This window comes from Heliangelus exortis, chromosome Z (genome assembly GCF_036169615.1).
Source record: "Heliangelus exortis chromosome Z, bHelExo1.hap1, whole genome shotgun sequence".
NCBI classification, from domain to species: Eukaryota; Metazoa; Chordata; class Aves; order Apodiformes; family Trochilidae; genus Heliangelus; species Heliangelus exortis.
Window position 1 is genome coordinate 10,938,213 of NC_092454.1, and position 25,203 is coordinate 10,963,415.

The 25,203-nt window shown below is 55.5% G+C and overlaps 1 protein-coding gene across 4 annotated transcripts in view; it reads left to right on the top strand.

Annotated features, from left to right (window-relative positions):
- Positions 1 to 25,203, top strand: part of TLN1 (talin 1) — a 38,502-nt gene that overhangs the window by 223 nt on the left and 13,076 nt on the right. The window contains exons 2-37 of one of the 4 annotated variants that reach the window (XM_071731848.1): positions 5,593 to 5,759; positions 8,002 to 8,099; positions 8,338 to 8,467; positions 8,702 to 8,854; positions 9,111 to 9,253; positions 9,620 to 9,747; positions 10,177 to 10,237; positions 10,530 to 10,634; positions 10,923 to 11,078; positions 11,428 to 11,529; positions 11,734 to 11,810; positions 11,983 to 12,163; positions 12,708 to 12,821; positions 13,142 to 13,250; positions 13,734 to 13,942; positions 14,372 to 14,470; positions 14,671 to 14,721; positions 18,521 to 18,688; positions 18,960 to 19,254; positions 19,360 to 19,526; positions 20,000 to 20,128; positions 20,447 to 20,560; positions 20,772 to 20,885; positions 21,048 to 21,182; positions 21,322 to 21,450; positions 21,581 to 21,683; positions 21,761 to 21,969; positions 22,068 to 22,187; positions 22,349 to 22,546; positions 22,880 to 23,019; positions 23,121 to 23,214; positions 23,373 to 23,462; positions 23,622 to 23,744; positions 23,911 to 24,054; positions 24,379 to 24,540; positions 24,629 to 24,769. In XM_071731848.1, the coding sequence (XP_071587949.1) occupies positions 5,630 to 5,759; positions 8,002 to 8,099; positions 8,338 to 8,467; positions 8,702 to 8,854; positions 9,111 to 9,253; positions 9,620 to 9,747; positions 10,177 to 10,237; positions 10,530 to 10,634; positions 10,923 to 11,078; positions 11,428 to 11,529; positions 11,734 to 11,810; positions 11,983 to 12,163; positions 12,708 to 12,821; positions 13,142 to 13,250; positions 13,734 to 13,942; positions 14,372 to 14,470; positions 14,671 to 14,721; positions 18,521 to 18,688; positions 18,960 to 19,254; positions 19,360 to 19,526; positions 20,000 to 20,128; positions 20,447 to 20,560; positions 20,772 to 20,885; positions 21,048 to 21,182; positions 21,322 to 21,450; positions 21,581 to 21,683; positions 21,761 to 21,969; positions 22,068 to 22,187; positions 22,349 to 22,546; positions 22,880 to 23,019; positions 23,121 to 23,214; positions 23,373 to 23,462; positions 23,622 to 23,744; positions 23,911 to 24,054; positions 24,379 to 24,540; positions 24,629 to 24,769 (4,821 nt within the window). In that variant the 5' untranslated portion in view covers positions 5,593 to 5,629. The remainder of the gene's footprint in view (positions 1 to 5,592; positions 5,760 to 8,001; positions 8,100 to 8,337; positions 8,468 to 8,701; positions 8,855 to 9,110; positions 9,254 to 9,619; positions 9,748 to 10,176; positions 10,238 to 10,529; positions 10,635 to 10,922; positions 11,079 to 11,427; positions 11,530 to 11,733; positions 11,811 to 11,982; positions 12,164 to 12,707; positions 12,822 to 13,141; positions 13,251 to 13,733; positions 13,943 to 14,371; positions 14,471 to 14,670; positions 14,722 to 18,520; positions 18,689 to 18,959; positions 19,255 to 19,359; positions 19,527 to 19,999; positions 20,129 to 20,446; positions 20,561 to 20,771; positions 20,886 to 21,047; positions 21,183 to 21,321; positions 21,451 to 21,580; positions 21,684 to 21,760; positions 21,970 to 22,067; positions 22,188 to 22,348; positions 22,547 to 22,879; positions 23,020 to 23,120; positions 23,215 to 23,372; positions 23,463 to 23,621; positions 23,745 to 23,910; positions 24,055 to 24,378; positions 24,541 to 24,628; positions 24,770 to 25,203) is intronic. The other 3 variants (XM_071731847.1, XM_071731850.1, XM_071731849.1) reach the window with 3 other exon arrangements.

Sequence of the window (25,203 nt, forward strand, 5' to 3'; positions counted from 1 at the left end):
CGCCCTGGCTCCCGGGGGCAGCCAACAGATGTCCCGCGGCGAATCCCCCCAACCCCGCTTGCCGGCTGTGTGTGGGGAGACGGATAGAGGAGGAGCAGCGTCCCGGTTACCGGGACCTCCTGGCTCCTACTGGGGTTTTTCCCGCGGGCTGCGGTGAGCCCGGGGGTCGGTCACGCCGAGGCCTGGTTGTGGGGTGCCATCGCCCCTGGATCTGGTGGCACCCGCGCACCGACACCCAGTGGGGGACCCCGGGGCAGCACGGGCGAGCCCGGCCCAAGCCCCGAACCCGTTAATCGCGGCCCTGTCCGAAAACAGCCGCCGCAGGCCACGGCCAGCAGTCTCCACTCGCTTGGCCTGCGCCAGCATCCCTGTTTTGGGGGGCCCAGGGGACCCAGCGGGGGAGGCCTGGCAGCGGAGGACACGGGGGGACAGGCTTCAATGTCGGCTGCGAAGCCTTCTCCCTCCCTCCCGCCCTTCCTGCCCACCCTGCCTGTCCTCGGGGGGGGATGGGGGAAGCGAGTGGGACGTGTGTCTGCAGCCCTTGGCGCGGTGTTGGGTGGGGACGCTGGAGGAGGAGGAGGACATGGCTCCCCACGGGGGACGTCACCCCCTGGGCTCCTGCCGTCATGTCCCAGGATAGGACAGGGCACTGGCGTGGGTGCTGTGGGGCAGGGCTTCACCTCGTGGGCTAGCAGCGTGGGTCCCCACCATGGAGCTGCTAAGCGGGCAGGGGAAACCCTGCCCCATCCTCTGCCCATTCCCTGCCGGATCCTGCCCGCGCCCCTGCGAGCTCCCCGACCCTTTGAATCTGCCGGCAGGATGTCTACATGCTTCTGCCGTGGCTTCATCGCTGGCTGTTAGACCATATTTGGTAGCAATAATTGTTTACTCCCTTCTCCTCTCTCCCTGAGCCTCGCTGCTGAGAAGGGGAGGGGACATATTTTTGGGATCTTTAGCTTTGCCAGAGCCTGTGGGTTGCCTGGGGAAAGGTATGAAACCCCACTACGGACCATGGGGTGAAAGCCCTCAAGCGCTAAATGGGCAGGGAAGGCTGCATGGTGGGCACTGGCCAAGAGTGTGGCGTGCTTGCCCCACAGCACCCGCAGGAGTTTGGTGCACCCTGAAGTGGCACATCCTGGCAGATTTGGGGGAAGGGGCTGGGAAGGCTGAGGAAGAGCGAGCAGGGACCTGTGGGGCACCAGGGGCCTGTGGGATAGCTTCCTATCTGGTGCTGAGCTTTATGCACTACTGGGTGGTTAAATGTGCCCCAAAGCCCAGCCACACTTTCCTCTGACTTAATGTTTTCTGCCTGGCTGGTGGAATAGCAGTAGGCAAGGCACTTGCCCTGGAAAATGCAAGTGCACCTGGTGCTCTCGGAAGCTGTGAGTGCACCCCAGCACTGCACTGGGGATGCTGTGCCAGAGGGCCAGCTCGCTAAGGATGTAGGAGAGATGGAGTTCTGCAGATGCTCACCTCTTGCTTGGAGGTGAGCAGCTCGGGAGTGCCATCATTTGTTCCCCTTCCTTTTGGAGGGCAGGGGCTGACCCACAGGAGTGGACAGGCCAGCACACACAAGAGGAATGCTGGCAGTTCTTCTCTAGAGCTGCTTCACACCAGCATGGCTGAACATGCAGGCAGGACAGCTGGGACCCTGCAAGCCCCAGCTGCCCATTGCCCACACTGAGCAGGGCTGTCCTACCCGTGGGGGCTAGAGGATGCTCCTGCCCCAGCCATGGGCATCAACCATCTTCCTGTCCAACGTGGATGTGTGGCTAGGAAAGAGGAACTAGGCTGGATGGGCTCGTCAGTGTGCATCCTGTAGCCAGCCAGGGTGGCCAGCTCAGCCTCCCCATTGGTGCAGGAGTGAGCCACCCCTTTGGTGCTTTCTGTGGCTGGGTATACTGGTCCCATGCTGGAAAACCCAGCAAGAGCCTGCTCCAACTCCATACCAGGTTGATTTTTGACTTTGTTCCTCATGCTGCTGTGCAGACACCAATGTGCAGGCATTGCGGTGGCCTGGTACCTGCCTGACTGTGACAGTGGCCATGCTGGCTGGGCCAGCCAGCTCCGACTCCAGGGATAGCCCAGAGTGGGGCTTTTTCCAAGTGAATCTTTTTGTTTCTGTAACTAAAAACAAACAAACGAAAAAAACCCCACAGCCAAACAAAAACAACAAACCCAAACCTTATCTGGAGTCTCCTTTAGAAAGCATATTAAAAATGGCAAAATTTTTGCATTTGAAGCTTTGCAACTTGTTCTGCCATCAGAGCACCAGCAGGCTGCTGCCAAATTTTGGTTGACTTTTTTTTTTTTTTTCCCCCCCACCCCCATCTTCCCCCCCAAAAAACCAAACCAAAAAAAAACCCTCCTCCATGCCCATTTTGAAGCTCTAAACTCAGCCAGTATGAATATAGCAGCTACGTCATGTGACGGAAAACTCGCTCTCAGTGGTCCCAGAAGTGACGTGGTGGTTCCTTGGGCGCTGCCTGCCCATGGCTGTCCCTGCCTGCACTGTTCCTGAACAGAACCTGGAGGGAGGAGAGCCTGGAGACCTCCACCACTTCCATGGTTCTGCTCACCCTAGTGCAGGGGAGAGACAGAGGCAGCTGTGATGGCTTTTGGGGTGTGGGGGTGGGTGGGAAGGAGCATGCCCACCAGCACCTCATTTTGGAATGGGCTCAGGAGTGTGCTGGTGGCTCCAGGGGTTGCATGCAGCTTGCTCTAAAATGCAGAAGTGTGTTAGTCTGTCTGCCGGCTGGCCAGATCTCTGTTCCGGTGCCTTATCTGCCTTTGCATACCGACAACCGATTGAGGATGGGTTTGCTTGCCCTGGAGGCAAGCCAGCACAGAAATTTTCTGTGTGGTCTTTCAGACTTGGTTTGTTTGGTTGTTGGTTGTGGGGTTTGGTTTTGTTGTTGTTGTTGCTGCTTTTTTTCTTTCCAAGGGGACAGCTTGAATTTCGCTGTCCTTTTTCCTTTATTTCCCTGGATTGCAGCGCCAGGCTCCCACGCTGTCTCATCCGTTATGTTTAGTCCAGCTCTTCCTTCCCCACGTGGTATCCGGAGGGGAGAGGTCCACAGGGGCTGAGCCCTGCGTTGGTGCCCTCACAGGAGGAGGTGTGTTTGCAAGCCCAGTGTGATGAGTTGCCACGTTTGCTGACGGATTTCCCCAGAATTTGAGGAGGTGTTACTTCTTTCTTGCACAGCAGAGAGCATTTCTGCTTTAGGCATGAATGTCAGACAAAGTTCAGCTGTTGAAGCCTGAAGTGTTTCCATAGAATATAGGAATTAAAATGAGTCTCACATCCCTCTGAGGGCTTCCTTGAGGTCATTGAGCCCCTTCCCTGTCAAGGTCTGTTGTTCCTTGTGAGAGCTTGGGAGTGGGAAGGCTTGGGCAGTCATCTTCCTGCAGGGTCTGGGGAAGCACAGTGGAGATTGTGTGAAGGACAGGCACACGGTCTGATTTTTGGTGGCACTGGAGGGCAAGGGCAGGCTGCAGAAATGGCCAGGCACGGCCTGGCTCCTTTTGGTTCCTCTTTGCCATCCGGAGTCCTTCCCTCCCCTTCCTCTGTGGTCCCTGACCTTGTCCTGGCAGTGGCATGTTCTCCTTTTCCTGCAGAGGGACAGAAAGCAGCTTGATGCTCAACTGAAGAATATTTTTAGATCTCGAGAAGATGGCCTGGTGACCGCAGCAGCCGCCCTATGTATGAAATACTTGGAAAACCCTTTCTGCAGCAGGGTGTTCCTTGTCCCTTCGGCTCTTCAGCTTTGCTGGAGCTTCCGGATAGACGGCAACGGCACAGGCGGGTGGCTTCGCTGCCTCCTCCCTGCTGCCGCCGGGCTCCCTCAGTCCGGACCCGAAATGCATTTCATTCCTCATCAGCAGAGCCAGTGGGGGCCGCGGGCCTCCACAGAAACATTGCCGAACGGCTCAGGAATGCAGAGCTGGAGCAGCTCCATGTGCTGGCGGAGGCGGCACACTCCAGCGTCCCTGCCTTCCACCCTGCACCACCAGTGTGTGGCTTTAGGGCTCTTGCAGCACCAGGACCCCAGACTCCCTTCCGGCCAGAGTGGGTCGAAGGAACTTTTTGTATACCTCAGATCCTGCCCCTATCCCACTCGGGTCCATGTTTGGGAACAGCCCACACCAGGGTAACCCTCTTCTGTGGGGGATTGGAGCTGGCACTGCTGGGCAGGAATGCACAGCCTCACCTGTGGTGCAGGGGAGCCTGCTAACAAGTTTTGCCCAGGAACCTTCCCAGGTCAGGCTGAGGATTCACGTAGCTGGTGACCTTTCAGTGACAGCTGTAATAGGAGATCTGGTAGGAGAAAATCGATCTAGAAAAGAACAAGTAGATGCATGCATTGCTGCTCTTATCTCCTCCCATCAGCTGGGGTTTAAGGACAAGGCAGACTGGATCAACACAGAGCAGGGGATTCCTTCCATCCCCATGAGCAGGCTCTCAGGGAGAGGAAAGGCATGGATGCTGGAGAGCATTGGGCTGGGGCTGGCTGGGGACTGGGAGTGCTGAGAAGGGCAGGGAGTAGCAGGGCAGGGGAGAGGACCTGGCTCAGGGACCCTTAGGTGTGTGGCAACCTGAGAAAGTGCTGAAAGCTGCTGCACAGTGGGCAAATCCAAAGGAAAGGGCTCTTAAAAGCCTTACAAGCAGCTTAATTCAAGCAGGGGCTTATTATTTGCAATGTCCCTTTACTTTTGTTGTTGCTTTCTGATTTTACTGTGCTTTAAGAATATCGCAGTTCTAGTTAGGTGGTGTTAACTCTGGTGTTTTGGAGCCCTGTTGAGTGTTTCTTGCTCAGAGCCTGGTTTATGCAGTCCCTCAATCTTGAAAATGACCCTTCATGCTGGGCCCAGCTTGGGGTCTGTTTCACAGGGCTTCGTGCAGCTCTCCTGTGCCCTTCCAGCTCTTTCCTTGACCTCTTCGTGCATCATCAGATTCCCATGCCCCGAGTTTGTGCAGTAGCTGCTGCCATAGACCCTGACCTCTGAGCGCTCATTTGGTGTGAGTGGTGCTTTCCCTGGGTAATTATTTTTTAACAAGTAAGTTCAGTGCCTGCTGCCCTTATCTCTTCTCCCTGAGTGGCTTTGGGCTTTTCCTCTGGCTCCTTCTGTGCTCAGGCTGCTGGCTCAGCACTGTTGGCTGGCGATGTGGGGGGCTCTGATAGCTGGGGCAGAGCCCTGCCAGCTCTGGGTCAAAGCTTGGTTTTCCTCTTGTGGCTTCTCTGTCACGGAAGGTTTAATTATAACCCCTTCTTCACACTCTCCCAGCTTATCTTCTGTGCTCCCATGTGCTTGTTTCCTCCTCGCTGGCAGCATCTCTGCTGGGTACCAGCTGCTGTCACTCCTGCAGCAAGTAGGGACGAGGAGACAAGGGTCCTGACGCTGGGCAGAGACCCTGGGTTCAGCATAGGACTGGAAAGTCGAGACCTCCTTGCTCACCAACCCTTCCTTACCAATAGAGGCTGCCTTCCAGCTTTTGGGGAACAGAGGTCCAGAGGAGGAGGAGGAGGAGGAGGAAGGACCCTGCACACCAGAGGGGCCATCAGGCAGAGCTAACCCACCCATCTCCTCCAGCAGGTGACGCAGGAGTGGGGACAGCCCAGCTGCCACCATGGTTGCCCTCTCACTGAAGATCAGCATTGGCAATGTGGTGAAGACAATGCAGTTTGAGCCTTCCACCATGGTGTATGATGCGTGCCGGATGATCCGCGAGCGGGTGCCCGAGGCCCAGATGGGACAACGTAAGTACATGGTGGGGCTGGCTGCCCTCACAGGGCAACCTCAGCTTTGCTCCTGACCTCTCCTCTATAATAGTCACCATGCCCATTTGGGCTTTTCTAGAGCAGTGGGGAGGTGAGGTGTGCAAGGTCCAAGTCCTCCAGCTCAGCTGGGATGAGGGGCTAAGCTCCTTCAGATCCTTCCACAACACCCCAGAAGAAATTTGAGGATCTCAGGGGTAGGAAAATACATTTGGCAGTGAAATAACTCCTTGAGTTCTTAGAGTCTGCTGTTCTTTGTGTTTCTGCTCCTCTCTCCAACTTGGATCTGTCGGGAATAGCCAGGACTAGATGGGTTTAAACAGTTGCAGGAGCTGTAGTGAAGTGTTAATAAACCATGTAAGGTAATTTTTCCTTTTGTGGGGAATATGTAGTCCTCCGCTGGCTCTTTCCCATCCGCAAGGCCTGTGCTGATGCTGTTACTTTGATAAGCTTTCTCAGCTCGATCTCCGGGCTGCTATGAGGCTCAAAAATAAGCTTACAGCTCATGAACTCATGGTGTGACTCAAGCCCATGCGGATGTGGCCTGTCCCCAGCATGGATGGAGGGGGGGCTGGAATACTGGAACATCATCTTGTAGGCTCTCTTGGGTCCCTGCTGCCTCTGAAAGCAGCTGTGCCACGGGGGAGAGGCAGCAAACAGGTCAGGAGTCGTGGGAAGAGGAGGGGGAGCATGATGACATCTGGAAGCAGCAGATTCCTCTAGGACGAAAGGAAATGCCTTCTCCTGTCGTGCCCGGTTGGCCAGCAGTCTGGCCAGCCACAGCTTTCAGTTTCAGAGGGACTGGATGTTTGTGTGGATTCAGGGCTGTAGCCCTGTTGCAGGGAGCGTTGCATTTCCTGCTTCTGGGCGTGAGTCAGCCTGCTTATAAAAAAAAAAAAAAGAGAGAGAAAACCCCAAGCAAGGGTAAAGTCTTAAAGGGAACTGCTAACTGCTTATTTCTGAGTTGCTTCTAAGTTGCTCACAGCTTTTCTTTAATTGTCAGTTCTTTGCAGCTTTTGTTTCTTTTTGCTCTTCTTACTCAGTTGCACTCAGGGCGTCCCTTTTTTGAGCTTTCCTGGTTTTTTGTCACCTTTGGGCTGGGAGAGCTTCAGTGCTGGTTTCCAGCTCTGTTCTTGCTCTGTCTCAGGAAGTGCCTCTCCCCGCCCAAGCTATCGATCTGGGGCAAGCTGCTCAGTTTTCAGTGCTTTAGAGTTGGCCTCTTGGAATTTGCTTTAAAAAAAGCTTTTCTTTTTCTTTTGGTTTTTTGTTTTTTTTTCCCTTTCTTTTTTCTTTTTTCTTTTTTTTTTTTTTATATTTCAAAATAAAATGGCAAGCCTTCATGATTTTTCTGCTCCCTGTTTAGTAGGATCCTTCCTAGCGGCAGTGCTAGCCAGGCAGGAATGGGGCGGCTCAGGAATTTGTCCCTCCCCATGGAGAGCTGCCAACTGGATGACGAGTTACAAACTTAGCCAGCCAAGGCAGCCTGCGGCGTAGGGTTGTTGGAAAGGTGGAGAGGGACCTTTCCCCAGGCAAAGACAGGCGTGGTCCTGGCCTCTTGCAGCATGAAAACAGGGCTATCCCTCAGGGCGTCACTGCCTGGGCTCTAGCAGCAGCTTTTCTCATGTGGTAGTCCAGCCCTGAGGGAGCAGGATTTGGTGAACAGCACTCACCACCTCGGAGACCTTGTATGCCTGGATCCCATCCTCCTCCAGCCTCCTCCTTCCAAACAGAGGAATCCCAGCTCTTTAAGTCCCTCACATTAAGGCTCCATAATTTGACTTGCTTCTCTCTGTGTCTTTTTGAACTCTGCTGTGTCCTTCTAGGGAGGTGCAGACCACACCACCATGGAGTATTCAAAGTGTGGATGTGCCTAGTTTTTACAGTCCAGTTCCCAGCATGCTTCCTGACGATCCCCAATGTTTTATTGCCTTGCTTTTTGTGCTGCAAAGGTTTTGGAGAGCTGTCAGCCACAACCCCCAAGCTCATCCTTCTGTTGTGCCTGTCAGTTCTAAGTTCAGCGTTGTGTAGGTGTGTTTCAGATGTTTTTTTCCTTAGATAACAATGGCAAAACATGTACCTTGGAGCTTGGTTGATCAGTTGTTAGGTTTAGGCTCAGGTGTTTACAGTTCTACTATGCTTCACGTGCTGGGCTGCATCCCTTCACATCCCTGAGCACAGGCTTGGTGGCAGGAATACCCTGGCAGACACTGTACCTGTTTTTCAGCAAATGATTTTGGGCTGTTCCTCTCGGATGAAGACCCAAAGAAGGGGATATGGCTGGAGGCTGGGAAGGCTCTGGACTACTACATGCTTCGCAATGGGGTAAGCTTCCATCCCACATCCTTCTAGCTGGTACCACCTTGGCTCTGTGGTCAGATGTGCCCACAGTGAGGAGATGCTTCAGGTGCCTACCCTGCTGCATCACATCGTGCCTGGGCACACCCCCTGCCCCCTTCCCCAGTTGCAGCATGGGGGGAACAGGAGCTGTCCGTGAGGTGGTGGGATGCAAGTGCCCTGTACTGGTGCCACTGCTGGGAGCTGTGCTCTGCTGTGCCCACAGGACACCATGGAGTACAAGAAGAAGCAGCGGCCCCTGAAGATCCGCATGCTGGATGGGACAGTGAAAACAGTGATGGTGGATGACTCCAAAACTGTCACAGACATGCTCATGACAATCTGTGCCCGGATTGGTGAGAGTAATGGGTAGCAAAACCATAGGGGAGGAAAGGGAGTTGGGAGGAGAAAGAGATGGCAGCATCTGGTGGGGGGGGTCTGGAGAGTTGCAGCAGTTCTGCAGCACATGGATGGCAGGGGGGATGGCCAGGGGGTGCTTGGTGCTGGGGAGGGGATGCTGCACTCCTGCATCACTGGAGGCTCTGTATTTGTCAGCAATATTCTGAGCTTGGTCCTCTGTGCTCCTGCAGGCATCACCAACTATGATGAGTACTCACTTGTTCGTGAGATAATGGAAGAGAAGAAGGAGGAAGTTACTGGCACCCTCAAGAAGGATAAGACCTTGCTGCGGGATGAGAAGAAGATGGAGAAGCTCAAGCAGAAGCTGCACACAGATGATGAGTGTAAGTTCTGGGGGCAGGGCCAGCCCAAGCCAAGGGTGGCAGGGAGGGGGGCAGGGCCCCGTGTGAGGGAAAGAGCTGACACAGGGGAATGGAGGTGACAGTGGAGAGCACTGTGACAAGGAGATACGTGTCCATACTCACTGGAATCTGTCCTTCTGCCTGGAGGCCCAGGGCAGAGGGATTGAGAGCAACCCCAGGGCTGGGACCAGTCCTGCCTGCTTTCCCATCCCTGCTGATGTCTGAGCATTGCTTGCAGTGAATTGGTTGGACCACGGCCGGACGCTGCGCGAGCAAGGCATCGATGACAGCGAAACGTTGCTGCTGCGGCGCAAGTTCTTCTACTCTGACCAGAACGTGGACTCACGAGATCCTGTGCAGCTCAACCTGCTCTACGTGCAGGTACAGCTCCCCAGAGTGCCTGGCACCCCTGACCCATGCCAGCCCCTGGCAAGGCTGATGGCTGAGGTTTCGGGCAGGGGGCAAGTCAGGGTGCCCAGTTATCTTTGGGGTGAGAGCCAACATTGGCACTCCCAGCCCTCCCCCTCTGTGTATTCTGGGGCTCCCCAGAGGATCCTGTGACTCCTCTGCTTGGTAGGAACCATCCTGACATCCTGCTAGCTGTTCCTCTGGCAGGTGTGGTGATGGTCCTTGTAGGGGACAGCCTGCCCTAGATGACAGCTGCTTTTCTGTCTGGAAAACAGGTCCTACTCAGTGTGGAGTAGGGCCCACACTGAGTCCTCAGCAGTGTCTTCTCTTCCCACGCAGGCTCGTGATGACATCCTGAACGGTTCCCACCCCGTCTCCTTTGACAAAGCCTGTGAGTTTGCTGGCTACCAGTGCCAGATCCAGTTTGGGCCACACAATGAACAGAAGCACAAGCCAGGATTTCTAGAGTGAGTGTCCCGGGGAGCCCCAGGTGGCTTTAGCAGCTTGACAGCCCCCAGCACTGTGCTGGTAACATGGGGCTTGGGGATGCAGATGTGCCCCAGTGAGGAGGTCCATGCCTGCTGCAAGGAGTGCCAGCCCCACCATCCCCTCTGGCACCCCCCAGGACATACAGCCAGCTCTGGTGGGAGGGACCTCACCCCCACATGGTGGGCTGCATCTTTGGCACTTCCACCCCATTTTTGACAGGGCAGCTCCTGGGGCTGTTTTTGTTACTCCAGCAAGCTCTCCTACATCCTTCGCCCTCCCAGAAACTCACAGCCTGTGTCCTGGCAGGGGTTTGTCCGAGGTTCTGGGTTGGGTCTCTTTGTAGTTGAAGACAAACTCTGGCTTCAGGCTCTGCTGCTAACAGCTGACTTCGGCTTGTCTCTTGGCAGACTCAAGGATTTCTTGCCCAAGGAGTACATCAAGCAGAAAGGGGAGCGCAAGATCTTTATGGTACGTGTAGGGGGAGGGTTTTGACCTGGGCTTCCTGTCCTTCCTTGCCAAAGATTGAGGCTGCTCTTGTCCCTGGAGGCAACATGGAGCAGCTTGGTGGGTGAGAAATAGGAACAGGAAGCTGTAAGTGGGCAGAGAAGACAGCTCCTGAGGTCCCCAAGATCAGAGGGGTGCTGTAGCGAAGACAGAAGATGCTGATGGGGCTGGGAAAACCTGGAAAGGCTGTGACGGGGCAGTAGTGGAACAGCCAAGGGACCATGGGGCTACTGTGATGTTCTCTTTATTGTTGCAGGCCCACAAGAACTGTGGGAACATGAGTGAGATTGAGGCCAAAGTTCGCTATGTGAAACTTGCACGTTCCCTCAAGACCTACGGGGTCTCCTTCTTCCTGGTCAAGGTAAAGCAGCAGCTCCGTCCAAAATTCCTCATCTCCAGCATATCTCCATCTGTTGTCTCTATCAACCCAGAGTGCTCCAGTTTTGCCTGTGTCCCTACTGTCTACCTGTCCTTCTTGGCTTTGTGCACTGCTTTCTGATCTCCTGTCATTTTCAAGCCCTTTATCAAAGCTGTGACCATCTGAAAGTGTGACCTTGGGGATGTTTGGTAGCCAAGGGAGACTTGAAAGGTCTCTACCTGGATGGTATATCCTGAGAGCAGCCAAAAATCCTTGCGTTGTGGCCCGCAGGAGAAGATGAAGGGGAAGAACAAGCTGGTGCCACGGCTGCTGGGGATCACCAAGGAGTGTGTGATGCGTGTGGATGAGAAGACCAAAGAAGTGATCCAGGAGTGGAGCCTGACCAACATCAAGCGTTGGGCTGCCTCGCCCAAGAGCTTCACCCTGGTAGGAACCAGTCCTGGTCACAGAATCATAGAATCATTTTGGTTGGAAAAGACCTTTTTAGATCATCTTGTCCAACTGTTAACTCAGCACTGCTAAATCCAACACTAATCCATGTCCCTCACCATGGGGTCTTCCACCCCCTGCCCTGGTGGTGCTGCTGTGGGGGGCTGCTCCCATGCCAACTTGTCTTTTGGGTACTGCCCTAGGGTGGGACTGCTGTGCCCTCCTCTGGTGCAGGTCCCAGCTCTTGACTGGGAGGCTGGTGCTTGGGTGCTTAGCACATTCCAGAGGGGCTCAGGATGGCTGCCAGTGCCTTGCTCCCATGCTACACTGTGCTGTGCCATTGCAGGATTTTGGAGATTACCAGGATGGTTACTACTCTGTGCAGACGACGGAGGGAGAGCAGATTGCGCAGCTGATTGCTGGCTACATTGACATCATCCTCAAAAAGGTGGGAGCTGGGAAGGGTAGCTGGCTGCAGATAACTTCCTCCCCTCTGCAGAGAGGGGTGTGGGGTGTTCCACCTGTCCCCATTGGCACACGGTGCCCCAGGGGAGACTCTGTGGCCTTGGAACAGTGCCTGGGCTGCGGGAGGAGGGGAAGGCTGGGAGGTGTGTGCTGGCTCACACTTTTTTGTTTCTTTTTCTCCCTGCAGAAGAAGAGCAAAGACCACTTTGGACTGGAGGGGGATGAGGAATCCACCATGCTGGAAGACTCTGTGTCTCCAAAGAAGTAAGTCCTTGAGGAGCAGGTTATCTGCCAAGCAGAAGTTGAATGGAGGGCAGGCTCTGGCTGAGTCTGTGGCACAGTGTGTCTGGAGGAGGATCTGGCAGTTCTTCAGCTCCTGCAGGACCTGATGCTGGGCCATGGACATCTCTTGACCTGGTATTTCTCCCCATTTCAGGTCGACTGTCGTGCAGCAGCAGTTTAACCGTGTAGGCAAGGCAGAGCTGGGCTCAGTGGCCCTGCCAGCCATCATGAGGACAGGGGCTGGAGGGCCAGAAAACTTCCAGGTGGGCACAATGCCACAGCCTCAACTGCAAGTCACCAGTGGCCAGATGCACCGAGGGCACATGCCTCCCCTGGTAAGCTCTCCTCATGTCCACCATAAGGTGGAAACTCCAAAGGTTGCCCACCGAGCTTGTGTTGGCCCTTTCATTTGGGTCTGTGGCCCTGCAGTTTGCCCTGGCCAGTGGGGGAAATTTCCCCAGCCTCTCCTTCAGGTTGAGCTGCCCCAGGCTGCTGTACCTGGGCAGCCCCACCAGTGATGTGGTTTGCAGCAGGGCCCTGTGCCTGGCGCTATGTCCTCTGCATCTGGAGAAGCTCTTGGAAAAGGCCATGAGGAGGCTGTTTTCTTTGGCCTCACTCAGCCTGCTGCAGAGCTTGCTGTTAAAGCTTTGTGGGGTCCCACTTCATCTGCTTCTGCTCCCTGAGAGCTCCCTGGTTAACTGTGAGACTCAGCTGTACCCATGGTGGAATGGGGCATTTCCCAGTGGTGGGTGCAGAGGGGAGACCCCCTTTTTGCTAGGTGCTTATGATCAACAGCACATTGCAGTGGGACACGTAAGCTGAATATTTGAGCCTGGATTTCAAGCTTGTGGCATACCTTAATCTGTCCCTGTGTTGCAGACTTCAGCCCAGCAAGCCCTGACTGGCACCATCAACTCCAGCATGCAAGCTGTACATGCAGCCCAGGCCACACTGGATGACTTTGAGACCTTGCCACCCCTCGGGCAGGATGCTGTGAGTGCCAGGGAAAGAGGGAGTGCTGGGTGGGACCTAGCTGGAGGTTGCTGGCTGGGGTGGGTGACATTGGCTGTGCTCCCAGGAGAGGTGTCAGAAGGTTCTGGGGTCATCTGCTGCCTGCAATGAGAGGGGGGATTCTATTTGGCTCTGGAGGCAGGAGCAGAGAGAATTCTTGGACATGTTGCTTAGTCAGGATGGGCTGGAGAGTTTTGAATGGTCACACCTCTTCCTCCTTCCTTGTGTCCTCTTTCCTGCATCTCTGTGTGCACATGGGTGCAGCTCCTCACCATCTGCTGACCCTGTTATCCATGTTTCAGGCATCCAAAGCTTGGCGCAAAAACAAGATGGATGAGTCAAAGCATGAGATCCATTCCCAAGTGGATGCTATCACTGCTGGCACAGCTTCAGTGGTCAACCTCACTGCAGGTATGGGGAGGGTTGGAGAAGAGAGATGCTCTGTCTCTGGAGAAAGCTTGGTCTCTCTTGTCTGGTTGAAGATCATATTTCCTGTCCATCAGGAGGAGATGCTATACTCCAACTAGAGTGAAATCAGCCCCAGCTGCTGGTAATGGGCCTGCAGAGCCAGCTGTGCCCTTGCAGCTTGCCCTGCCTTTAAATGCCCCCAGCATCCCTGTGCCTGTGCCCAGCACAGTCCTTCCTGCCAGTCCTTGGCTGACCTGCCAGCCTCTGAACCAGAAGCGTGTTGTCTGGTGCCTGTAATAGCCCTGAGCACAGCCATGGCATGCATGGTGCTGCAATCTTTCCCCAGGCTTTCCTCCCCAAACACAGCTGATGTGACCACCGTTCAGGCATCCCTTCCCCCACAGGACCACAGCAGGGACAGGTGCAGGGATGCTCTTTGAGCATCACTTGAAGCCTGTCCCATCCCAACTCATCTCCCTGTGGCAGGGGATCCAGCGGACACGGACTACACTGCCGTGGGCTGTGCTGTCACCACCATCTCTTCCAACCTGACTGAGATGTCCAAGGGTGTGAAGCTGCTGGCTGCACTGATGGAGGATGAAGGAGGGAATGGGCGGCAGCTTCTGCAGGCAGCCAAGAACCTGGCAAGCGCTGTCTCAGACCTGCTGAAAACAGCACAGCCTGCCAGTGCTGAGGTGAGGAGCAGGAGGGTGCAATCACTGAATCATAGGATAGTTCTGCTTGGGAGGGTCTTTAAAAGGGATGAGGCATCCATAACTTCTGTGGCCAACCTGTGTCGGTGTCTCACCACTCTAACTTCTTCCTAATGTCTGACCTAAGTCCACCCGCTTCCAGCTTAAAACCCCTTTACCCCTTGACCTGTCACCACACACCCTTATAAGAAGTCCCTCCCCAGCTTTCCCACAGCCTCTTCAGTTACTGGAAGGCTGCTATAAGGTCTTCTTGGAGCCTTCTCTTCTCCAGGGTGAGCAACCCCAAATTTCTTAGCCTATCCCCTGAGGAGAGGTGCTCCGTTGTGCTGGTAGCTACAGGGAACCATTGGGGGAATTTTTCAGGCATATTCATTAGCTCAGCGTTGTTTATACTTTCTTTTTTCCTCGTAGCCTCGCCAGAATCTCCTGCAGGCTGCTGGCCTGGTGGGCCAAACCAGTGGGGAGCTGCTGCAGCAGATTGGGGAGAGTGACACCGACCCCCGGTTCCAGGTGAGTGCTTCCAGTGTCACCCAGGGACAGCTGCCCCCTAAAACCATTCGCCTTCACACAGAATCAGCAGGAAGGCTCTGGGCCAAGGCTTGGCCAGTGCCTGGCAGTAACTTTGCTGAGGGAGGCAACAGGCCATGGCCCATCTCAGTCCCTAGAGCTGCTGTGACGTAACACCTCTTATCTTGTGGATTCTTGTGTAGATCCCAGAAAGCCGGCGTGCTTGGATCCTGCCTGCCTCTGACCCAAAGACGGTAAAAGGGGGCTGTAGGCGTGGCTTGGTGGTCCTTGCCCTCTCTGGTGTTAAGGGGTCCTCTTCTGGGGACCATCAGCTAAACTCCTTGGAAAAGGGCTCTTCTCAAAAATCTGCTTTTCCTGGTGATTGTCTCTCAGAAGTCCATGCACTCGGGTCATTGCCCTGGGAGTCCTCCCACTCAGGCACCTTGGCTCCTGCCAGCTGCTGCCTGCCTGTAGGAGCTGCCTGCCCCTGTTGGAGACACGGGGTGGTTTGCATTGGCTGAGTTCACCTCCATCTGGCTTGCTTTCCCACAACTGCTTCCTGCCAGCAGAAGGGAGGTGGCACACTGTGCCATACTCTAGACTCCAGAAGGAAGGGTTTTCTGTTCACAGCAGCCACACAGCCTCCACGTGAGCAGAAAAGCCAAGGGGAGCAGAAATTCAAGCACTAGATCAGGGGGCCAGGCACAACGAGGCAGCAGTTCCAGGACAAGGCAGCCATAAGGGGCAGATTTAGGACCCAGAAGACAATTTTCACAGTTGCAGTGGGATGCTCTGCCCCACAGCTGCCAGACCCGAGTGTATCTACTTCCCTCCTGGGGTTCGAGTGCTGCAGTCTGGGGACTCTGGAGTTGGGTGCATGTGCTCTCTGGTCTCTCTTCCTGTCTGGAAAGGTGGTGGGTGGCAATGGGACAAGTCTTGGCTTTCAGGAGGCGAGGGGGTGCCGTGACATTTTTGACTTGGTGGCTGGTGGCTTAGGTGTTGTGGTGTGCGGGGCTGCTCGCAGGCACATGTCAGGGGGATTGCAGGTGCAGTGGGCGGGGAGCGTTTCCTTGCTTACTGAGGTCTTTGCCCTGAGCATTTGCTGTTTAGCCCCTGGGCTGCCAATTCTTAGGAGCACCATGGTGCAGGAGCTAATCCTGGTGTCTGTGGTAGGACATCAGGTCTGGTGCCCTGCCAGGAAGCTGTTTGCCGTGTGATGGGTGCTGCTGTTGCATGCTGGCATGGCCACAGGAGGCTTGTTGCTGGGTCATGGTTTAACCCCAGCCTGAGCCTCACACAGCCACTTGCTCTCTCCCCTCTTGTGGGACAGGGGAGAGAAGCTGAAGTGTGAAAGAGAGAAAGCTCGTGGGCTGAGATAAAGACAGCCAATAAGCAAAGCAAGAAAAGGGATGAATTCACCATGCCCCATCAGCAGGCAGGTGTTCAGCCATCTCCAGGAATGCAGGGCTCCATCACATGTAACTTGGGAAAGACAAGAGCTACCACTCCAAACATAGAATCATAGAATCATCATGGTTGGAAATGACCTCAAGATCATTGAGTCCAACCATCACCCTTACACCACTGTAGCCACTAAATCATTTCCCAGAGCACCACATCTCCCTGTTTTTTGAATGCCCTCAAGGACAGCAACTCCACCACCTCCCCAGGCAACCTGTTCCAATGCTTCACCACTCTTGCAGTGAATAATCTTTTCCTCATATCCAACCTGAACCTCCTCTGGCAGAACTTGAGCCCCACTGTCTCTTGTTCTGCTGCTAGTCAGTGGGGAAAAGAGGCCAACACTTGCCTCATACAGCCTCTAGGTGTAGAGAGCAATAAGGTCTACCCTGAGGCTCCTCCAGGCTGAAAACCCCAGCTCCTTCAGCCTCTCCTCATCAGACCTGTTCTCCAGACCCCCAGTCAGTTGCCCTTCTCTGCACCCTCTCCAACACCTCAATGTCCTTCCTATGCTGCAGTGCCCAAAACTGCACACAGTACTCGAGGTGCAGCCTCACCAAGGCTGAGTGGAAGGGTAAGATCACCTCCCTAGTCCTGATGTTCACTCTGTTCCTGATCCAGGCCAGGGTGCCCTTTGCCTTCTTGGCCACCTGGGCACACTGCTGGCTCATGTTCAGCTGCTGTCAGTCAATACCCCCAGGTTCCTCTCTGCTGGGCAGCTCTCCAAGCACTCCTCCCCAACCCTGTAGCACTGCTGGGGGTTGTTGTGGCCCAAGTGCAGGACCCAGCATTTGGCCTTGGTGAAGCTCATACTATTGGCCTTGGCCCATCAATCAAGCCTGTCTGGATCCCTCTGCAGAACCTCCCTGCAGATTGACACTTCCATCCAGCTTAGTGTCATCTGCAAACTTACACAGATTCATTCTGTCCCCTCATCCATATCATCAATAAATATGTTAAAAATTACTAACTTTTCCTTATTCTTCCCTCAGCTTTAAATGCTGAGCATGATGTCTTAGAATATTCCATGGGCCAGTTCCCATCACCTATCCTAGCTGTCCCATCACAGCTTTTTGTGTACCCCCAGCCTATGTGCTGGTAGGGTGGTGAATCACAGAATGATTCATAATCACAGAATGTTTGGGGTTGGAAGGGACCTTAAAGATCATCTAGTTTTAACCCCCACTGCCATGGTCAGGGTCATGTCCTAGCAGTCCAAGTTGCTCAAAAGCTCATCCAACCTGGCCTTGGACACTTTGAGGGATGGGGCAGCCACAGCTTCCCTGTGCAGCCAGGGCCAGTGTCTCGCCACCCTCACTGTGAAAAATTTCTTCCTTAAATCTAAATCTCCCCTCTTCCCGTGTAAAACCATTACTCCCCATCCTATCACTCCATGTCCTTGTATAGTCCCTTCTCAGCTTTCCTGTAGCACCTTTAGGTACTGAAAAGCTGCTATGAGGTCTTCATGGACCCTTTTCTTTTCCAGGCTGAACAACCCTGTCTCTCTCTGTGTAGCTGATGATCTTCATGGCCCTCCTCTGGATTTGCTCCAACAGTTCCATTACCTTCTTGTGTTGGGGGCCCCAGAGTTAGACACAGCACTCCAGATGGGGTCTCAGCAGAGCAGAGTAGAGGGTCAGAATCACCTCCCTTGGTCTGCTGGCCGTGCTGCTTTTGATGCAGCCCAGGATACAGTTGGCTTTCTGTTCTGCAAGCTTACATTGCTGGCCTACAATGAGCTGCTTGTCTACCTATGCCCTGAAATTCTCCTCAAGATTACTCTCCAGGCATTCTCCACCCAGTCTGTATTTGTGCTTGGGATTGCCCTGACCTACTTGCAGGACCTTGTGCTTGGTCTTGTTGAACTTTGTGTGGTTTTTACAGGCCCACTTATCCAGACTGTCAGGGTCACGCTGGGTAGTGTCCCCCCCCTGGTGTGTCAGCCACTCCACACAGCTCAATGTCATTAGCAGAACTGCTGAGGCTGTACTTAATTCCACTACCCACTTCTCCCAACAAAGATGTTTTACAGCAGCTTTCCCCTCAACGAGGCGTTGGTTCTCCTTAAGCAGTGCTCAGCAATAATGAAAACATCTCTGTATTATCAGCATGAGTCCAAAACATAGCCACCTACTGGTTACTGTGAAGAAAATTGACTCTTTCCTACCCAAGCCCAGCACACTGCTATTTGGCTGGAGGGGTTTGCTGGTTTTTTTTGCCATTTGCAGTGCCAGTGGTGCCTTGCAGCAGGTTGTCACTGTGGTACAAGCAAGGACTTGGCACAGGTTGTTGGCAGGGGAGTGTGCAGTGACCAGGTCATGGGTGTTGGGGTGATGCTGAACATTGCCCAGGCTACTCCAGGCAATGTTCATGGTGGTGCAGGCTGCGGCTGATGGCAAATTACAGCCTCACCATGGGCTGTAGTACCCGGTACTGATGGGGTCAAGGTGTTGCCAGCCACTCTAGGTGTTCAGTGCTGGGCCAGAGCGGATGAAAGGCCACCTGAAAGGCTCATGTTTCCCCACTGAATATTTCACGAGCATGCTCCTGCCACCATAGCTCCGAGGCTGACCCTCTCCATCCCCCTCCCAGGACATGCTCATGCAGCTGGCAAAGGCCGTGGCCAGCGCTGCTGCCGCGCTGGTGCTCAAAGCCAAGAATGTGGCTCAGAAGACGGAGGACTCTGCCCTGCAGACTCAGGTGATCGCTGCAGCCACTCAGTGTGCCCTCTCCACCTCCCAGCTGGTGGCCTGCACCAAGGTAAGCAGCATGGTTAACCCTCTCCTCGACACAGCTATGAGTATCACCTGACTGGTGGCATCTCCTCAGTGGGGGTCCTAGGACCATGCAAGGGGGATGGTAGGAGCTTGGCACCAAAGGGGTGGGCTGGCTCTGGGTGGGGACACTGCTACTGTGCCCCAAGCACTGAATGTCTTCATTGGAGGAGCAGGAGTGGGGGACACCTTTCCCTGCACATCTCCTGCAAGGAGGTCACCACACTTGCTGCCCAAGCCTTTCTCCTCCCCTCCAGGTAGTGGCTCCCACAATCAGCTCCCCAGTCTGCCAGGAGCAGCTGATCGAGGCTGGCAAATTGGTGGCCAAGTCGGCAGAGGGCTGCGTGGAGGCCTCCAAGGCGGCCACCAGTGATGACCAGCTCCTGAAGCAGGTGGGGGTGGCAGCCACAGCTGTCACCCAGGCCCTGAATGACCTGCTGCAGCACATCAAGCAGCATGCCTTGGGTGGGCAGCCCATCGGGCGCTATGACCAGGCCACCGACACCATCCTCAACGTCACTGAGAACATATTCAGCTCTATGGGTGATGCTGGTGAGAGCAGCTGATGGGACCCTGGGGTACAGCAGCATGGTGGATGGGGTGGTGTCAGGGAGCCCATGGGACTCACTAACAGGCCATCCTTCCTTCGTGTCCTAGGGGAAATGGTGCGACAGGCTCGTATTCTGGCTCAGGCCACCTCTGACCTTGTCAATGCCATCAAAGCCGATGCAGAGGGAGAGACAGACCTGGAGAACTCTCGCAAGCTGCTGAGCGCAGCCAAAATCCTGGCTGATGCCACTGCCAAGATGGTGGAGGCTGCAAAGGTCAGTGGCATGGGGGAGGATGGATGCTGACTTTGGCCCCCATCCCCATCTTATGCTGTTGATTTATGAGTGGCTAACAGACTACCAAGAGACTGTGGAGTCTCCTTCTCTGGAGATACTAAAAATCTGCTTGGATGCTGTCCTGTTTACCTGCTCCAGGGGAACCTGCTCTGGCAGGGGTATTGGACTATGTTATCTCCAGAGTCCCTTCTAACCCCTAACATTCTGTGATTCTGAGTCCCAGAGCAAGATCCTGCACAGAGGTGAGGGCCTGTGCAATGGAGTGGGGCTCCTTCTGGAGTTGTGGGTGGCAGCTCTTTCCTCCTCTGCTGCTGACCTCTCCCAGAAAGGCTCTGGGCACCTCCCCAGCACCAAGCTGCCTGGGGGTCCTCCTCAGTGTCCAACCAGAGCACAGCTGCTGCTTCAGGACAAGCGTCCCAGTGACCCATGCATGGTGGGATTTTTTTTTCCAGGGAGCTGCAGCCCACCCAGACAGTGAGGAGCAGCAGCAGCGACTGCGTGAGGCAGCAGAAGGGCTCCGCATGGCCACCAATGCTGCGGCCCAGAATGCCATCAAGAAGAAGCTCGTACACAAGCTGGAGGTGAGATGCCAGACAAGGGGGCTGCAGAGGGTAACGAGGCACTGTCACTGAGTGAGACCTGGGTGGGCAGCACCCAACCCCTTGCACTTTTCAGGGGGATAAAGTCCTTGTCATGCACCGTGTCTGTGCTGCATCCCTCAGATACTTCCCTGTATGCATCTTCCCTCATGTACACCCATGTCCCTTTGGGATGCCAGGCACCAAGGGTGCTGGGAGTGCTCCAGGGGGGCCACAAGCATGGGAGGAGATGTTTAGGGGGAGCTGTGCCCTGGTGTGTGGTTTGGGGCTTGGGTGCTAACCCCTGTCTCCCCCTGCCAGCACGCAGCCAAACAGGCAGCCGCCTCTGCCACCCAGACCATCGCCGCTGCGCAGCACGCTGCCTCCTCCAACAAGAACCCTGCTGCCCAGCAGCAGCTGGTGCAGAGCTGCAAGGTAAGACCCCACATCATACTGGCATCTCCTGTGCTCCTTCTTTCCATACCTTGCCCCACCAGCTGCACCAGGGCTCTGTGCTCTGCTGCTGTGGGCAGGCAAGACTTTGACGTCTTCATGCAGGTCCCCTGAGAGCCAGTCTTTTGGTCTTTTGTCCTTTTGATCTGTATCCTCCTGGCCAAGCCTCTCCAGTGACCTTCCTCTCTGGCAGGTGGTGGCAGACCAGATCCCGATGCTGGTGCAGGGTGTACGAGGAAGCCAGTCCCAGCCAGACAGCCCCAGTGCCCAGCTGGCTCTCATTGCTGCCAGCCAGAACTTCTTGCAGGTACCTGCACCTCCCAGAACCTCCCACTCTGGCTCTGGCATTACAGCTTTCATGTAACTGTGCCAGGCTCTCCTAAGATGCCAGGAAACCTGATGCACATGGGCAGCAGAGAAATGCTGTATGTTTGTCCCTTTCTCACATCTTTTTCTTTTGGCCTGGCAGCCTGGTGGGAAGATGGTAGCTGCAGCCAAGGCCACTGTCCCCACCATCTCGGACCAAGCCTCTGCAATGCAACTCAGCCAGTGTGCCAAGAACTTGGCTGCAGCTCTGGCTGAGCTCCGCACGGCTGCCCAGAAGGTGAGAAGATTGGGTCCTGTCCCACACCAGGACACCAGCTATGCACACCCAGGGATGGGACAGTAGCATGTCATTCTCTCTGCCCCAGCAGGGTGGGCTTAGCAGTCATCTTGCTTACCTTTCCTTCTCCCCGCCCCAGGCTCAGGAGGCGTGTGGACCCCTGGAGATAGACTCTGCTCTGGGTCTGGTGCAGAGCCTGGAGAGGGACTTGCAGGAAGCCAAGGCAGCTGCCCGTGAGGGCAAGCTCAAACCTCTGCCAGGAGAGACGGTGAGGATGCAGGGAAGGGCAGCATGGGGCAGTGTGGGTTGGGCACTGGGGTTGGGGAGCCACAGGGTTCAGAGACTGGAGCTCCAGCACTCGCCACTCATCCAGCATGTCTCCACTCATCCCCTCGCAGATGGAGAAGTGTGCCCAGGACCTGGGGAACAGCACAAAAGCCGTCAGCTCCGCCATCGCTCACCTTCTGGGGGAGGTGGCCCAGGGCAACGAGAACTACACAGGTACAGACCTCTGAGCTGGGGCTGGGAGAGGGGAAAGGGGGCTGTGCCGGTGACTACTGACTCCTCCATCCTCTCAGGGATTGCTGCCCGAGAGGTGGCCCAGGCCCTGCGTTCACTTAGCCAGGCTGCCCGGGGGGTGGCTGCCAGCACCCCTGACCCGCAGGCACAGAGTGCCATGCTGGATTGTGCCAGTGATGTCATGGATAAAGCCAACAACCTCATCGAGGAGGCGAGGAAAGCAGTGGCCAAACCCGGGGACCCCGAAAGCCAGCAACGCCTGGCCCAGGTAGGGAGAGCAGGGACCCTGGTGCCCCTTGCCAGCCCACAGGAAGGGCGACATGGGTCTAACCTGGGGGACTGTGACCATGCTTTGCTTCTCCACAGGTGGCCAAGGCGGTGTCACAGGCCCTGAGCCGCTGCGTCAACTGCCTGCCAGGACAGAGGGATGTGGATGCTGCCATCCGTGTGGTGGGAGAGGCCAGCAAGAGGCTGCTTGCAGATTCGGTGAGCTGAGGAGGGGTGGGAGGAGAAGGTGGAAGTCTTTGTAAGGATGCAAGCTGGTCTATCCACACTGCTTTCCTCAGAGGCGTATCCCCAAGCATGTGCCAGACCTTCATCCCTTGTCTTCCCACACTGCCACTCCTAATCCTTCTCCCTCCCCCCAGTTCCCTCCCAGCACCAAGAGCTTCCAGGAGGCGCAGAGCCAGCTGAACCAGGCGGCTGCAGGGCTCAACCAGTCTGCCAATGAGCTGGTGCAGGCATCGCGTGGCACCCCTCAAGACCTGGCCAAGTCTTCTGGCAAATTTGGGCAGGACTTCAATGAGTTCTTGCAGGCAGGAGTGGAGATGGCCAGCCAGTCCCCGGTGAGCAGCCACCTGTTAGGGGTTCCTGGGTTGTACCACGACAGGTTTGGGGTGCCTGGGTGGGCAGCTGACGGCAGGTGGGGAGGCCAGGCAGTGGTGATGAGGGTGGCTGTGGCTGACAGCTGGTAAGATGGAATCTGAGGCTGTGCAAAACAGCAGCAGCAGGGAGGAAGTGGCTTGGGGCTGTTCAGCAAAAGTTGCTGCCATACCCTTGCTCTTGGCAGTCGAGTTAGATGAAGGGAACCGGCTCAGCTTGAAAACCATTGGAGAAAACCTAGGGTGGGTGTGGAGCTTGGAAACCTGCTCCGTGTAACTCTTCTTGTCTCCTCTCAGAATAAGGAAGACCAGGCACAAGTGGTGTCCAACCTGAAGAGCATCTCCATGTCCTCCAGCAAGCTGTTGCTGGCTGCAAAGGCGCTCTCGGCTGACCCTGCAGCCCCCAACCTCAAGAATCAGCTGGCAGCAGCAGCACGGTAGGGACAGTCACTCCCTGTGAGCTGTTTGCTGTAGCACTGGGTCCGGGTGGTGTAGCTGGTGTTGATCTGTGGGTTTCTCTCTCCTTGTCCATCATCAGGGCAGTGACTGACAGCATTAACCAGCTGATCACCATGTGCACCCAGCAGGCACCAGGCCAGAAGGAGTGTGACAATGCCTTGCGGGAGCTGGAGGTGAGAAGCTGCATGTCCTCTGTTAAAGGGCTGAGGTGGCTGGGTGCTGGGGAGGGGGGAAGCTGCACCCCACTGCAAGGGGCTGGGGGGAGCACAGAGAGGGTGCAGTTGGAGGGCATGGGCCCTTCCCTTGAGTGTGATGCCCTGTGTCCCTACAGACAGTGAAGGAGCTGTTGGAGAACCCCACCCAGACTGTTAATGACATGTCGTACTTCAACTGCCTTGACAGTGTCATGGAGAACTCCAAGGTGAGCCCTGAGCTGGAGGTGGAGGTTTGTGGGGGGACAGGGAAGTTTGGGAAGGATGTAGGGGGGCAAAGGAATAGGTGGTTCCTCCACCACTGATGAAGCACAGTGACCTTCGAGCCCGGGATGTGGCCTCCAACGGGTGCATGGTGTGTCCTGCAGGTGCTGGGTGAATCCATAGCTGGCATCTCCCAGAATGCCAAGAACAGCAAACTGCCTGAGTTTGGTGACTCCATCAGTGCCGCCTCCAAAGCTCTCTGCGGGCTGACAGAGGCAGCTGCCCAGGTGAGACATGCTTGCTCCCAGCCCTCAGCATCACCCCTGGTGCACAGTTTCCATATGCACCTCTCCCCTACCCCTTCAAGCCTGGTCCTATGGTACAGAGCTGCCAGACGCCTCTGCAGCCTGTGCCTTCTCTGTGCATGAGCTCTCACTACCTCTCTCCTCCCAGGCTGCCTACCTTGTGGGTGTCTCAGACCCCAACAGCCAGGCTGGACAGCAGGGCTTGGTAGATCCCACTCAGTTTGCCAGAGCTAACCAAGCTATCCAGATGGCCTGCCAGAACCTGGTGGACCCTGCCTGCACCCAGTCCCAGGTGAGTATAAGCAGGGGCACCATTGCAAGCATTTTATTGCACAAAATGGAATGTGAAGCTAGTTGGAGGAGTTGCATATAAAGACCTGGCCAAGATTATGGCTTGTATCTCATCAGCTGTCCTGGGAAACAGTTGGCAGCTTTGGTGCAATGGTGACTGTCCAGATGGGGGATGGTGTGGGTATGCAGGACCTTAGCAATCCTTTCTGAGCCCCAGGAGAAACTTCTCTGCTCACCGGTGCCTGACGTGGGGCTGTCAGGAAGGGAGAGCTGCAGGGATGGGACATCATGGGGGATCCTGCCTCACCCTGCTCTTCCCTTGCAGGTGCTGTCAGCAGCCACCATCGTAGCAAAGCACACCTCAGCCCTCTGCAACACGTGCCGTCTGGCCTCCTCCCGCACCGCCAACCCCGTGGCCAAGCGCCAGTTTGTCCAGTCAGCCAAGGAGGTGGCCAACAGCACAGCCAACCTGGTGAAGACCATCAAGGTGCCGTCTCCTCACCCGGGTGTTGTGGTGGGGATGGGATATGGGACATGGTCAGGTTTGGATAACTGTTCTGGTCTCTCCGCACCAGGCCCTGGATGGCGAATTCAACGACGAGAACCGGGAGCGGTGCCGCACCGCCACTGCCCCTCTGATAGAGGCGGTGGATAACCTGACAGCCTTTGCCTCCAACCCGGAGTTTGCCACCGTTCCTGCCCAGATCAGCCCAGAGGTGGGGCCAGGAGGATGATGGGTGCTGAGGAAGGGCAAGGAGGAGCTGTGCTTCCTCTTGCTTGATCTTGGGCTGGTGCTCAAGTGTGGGGCTGGTGCCTTGGGAGGGTGTGATGGGAAGGTGGTGGCAGCCTTGGGCTTTGAAGGGCTGCTCTGAGGTGAGGGTCCATGGAAGGGGGAGTAACTTCCCAGGCACTGTCTCTCACACATATCACCCACCAATCCATCATTAGGAATCTAAAGGCAAGTGCAGGGTCCTGCACCTAGGGAGGAACAACCCTATCCACCAGTACAGGTTAGGGGTTCACCTACTGGAAAGGAGCTCTTTGTAGAAGGACCTGGTAGTCCTGGAGGACAGCAAGTTAACTGAATCAGTAATGTGCTCTTGTGGTGAAGAAAGCCAGTGGCTTCTGTGGTGCATTAAGAAGAGTATGA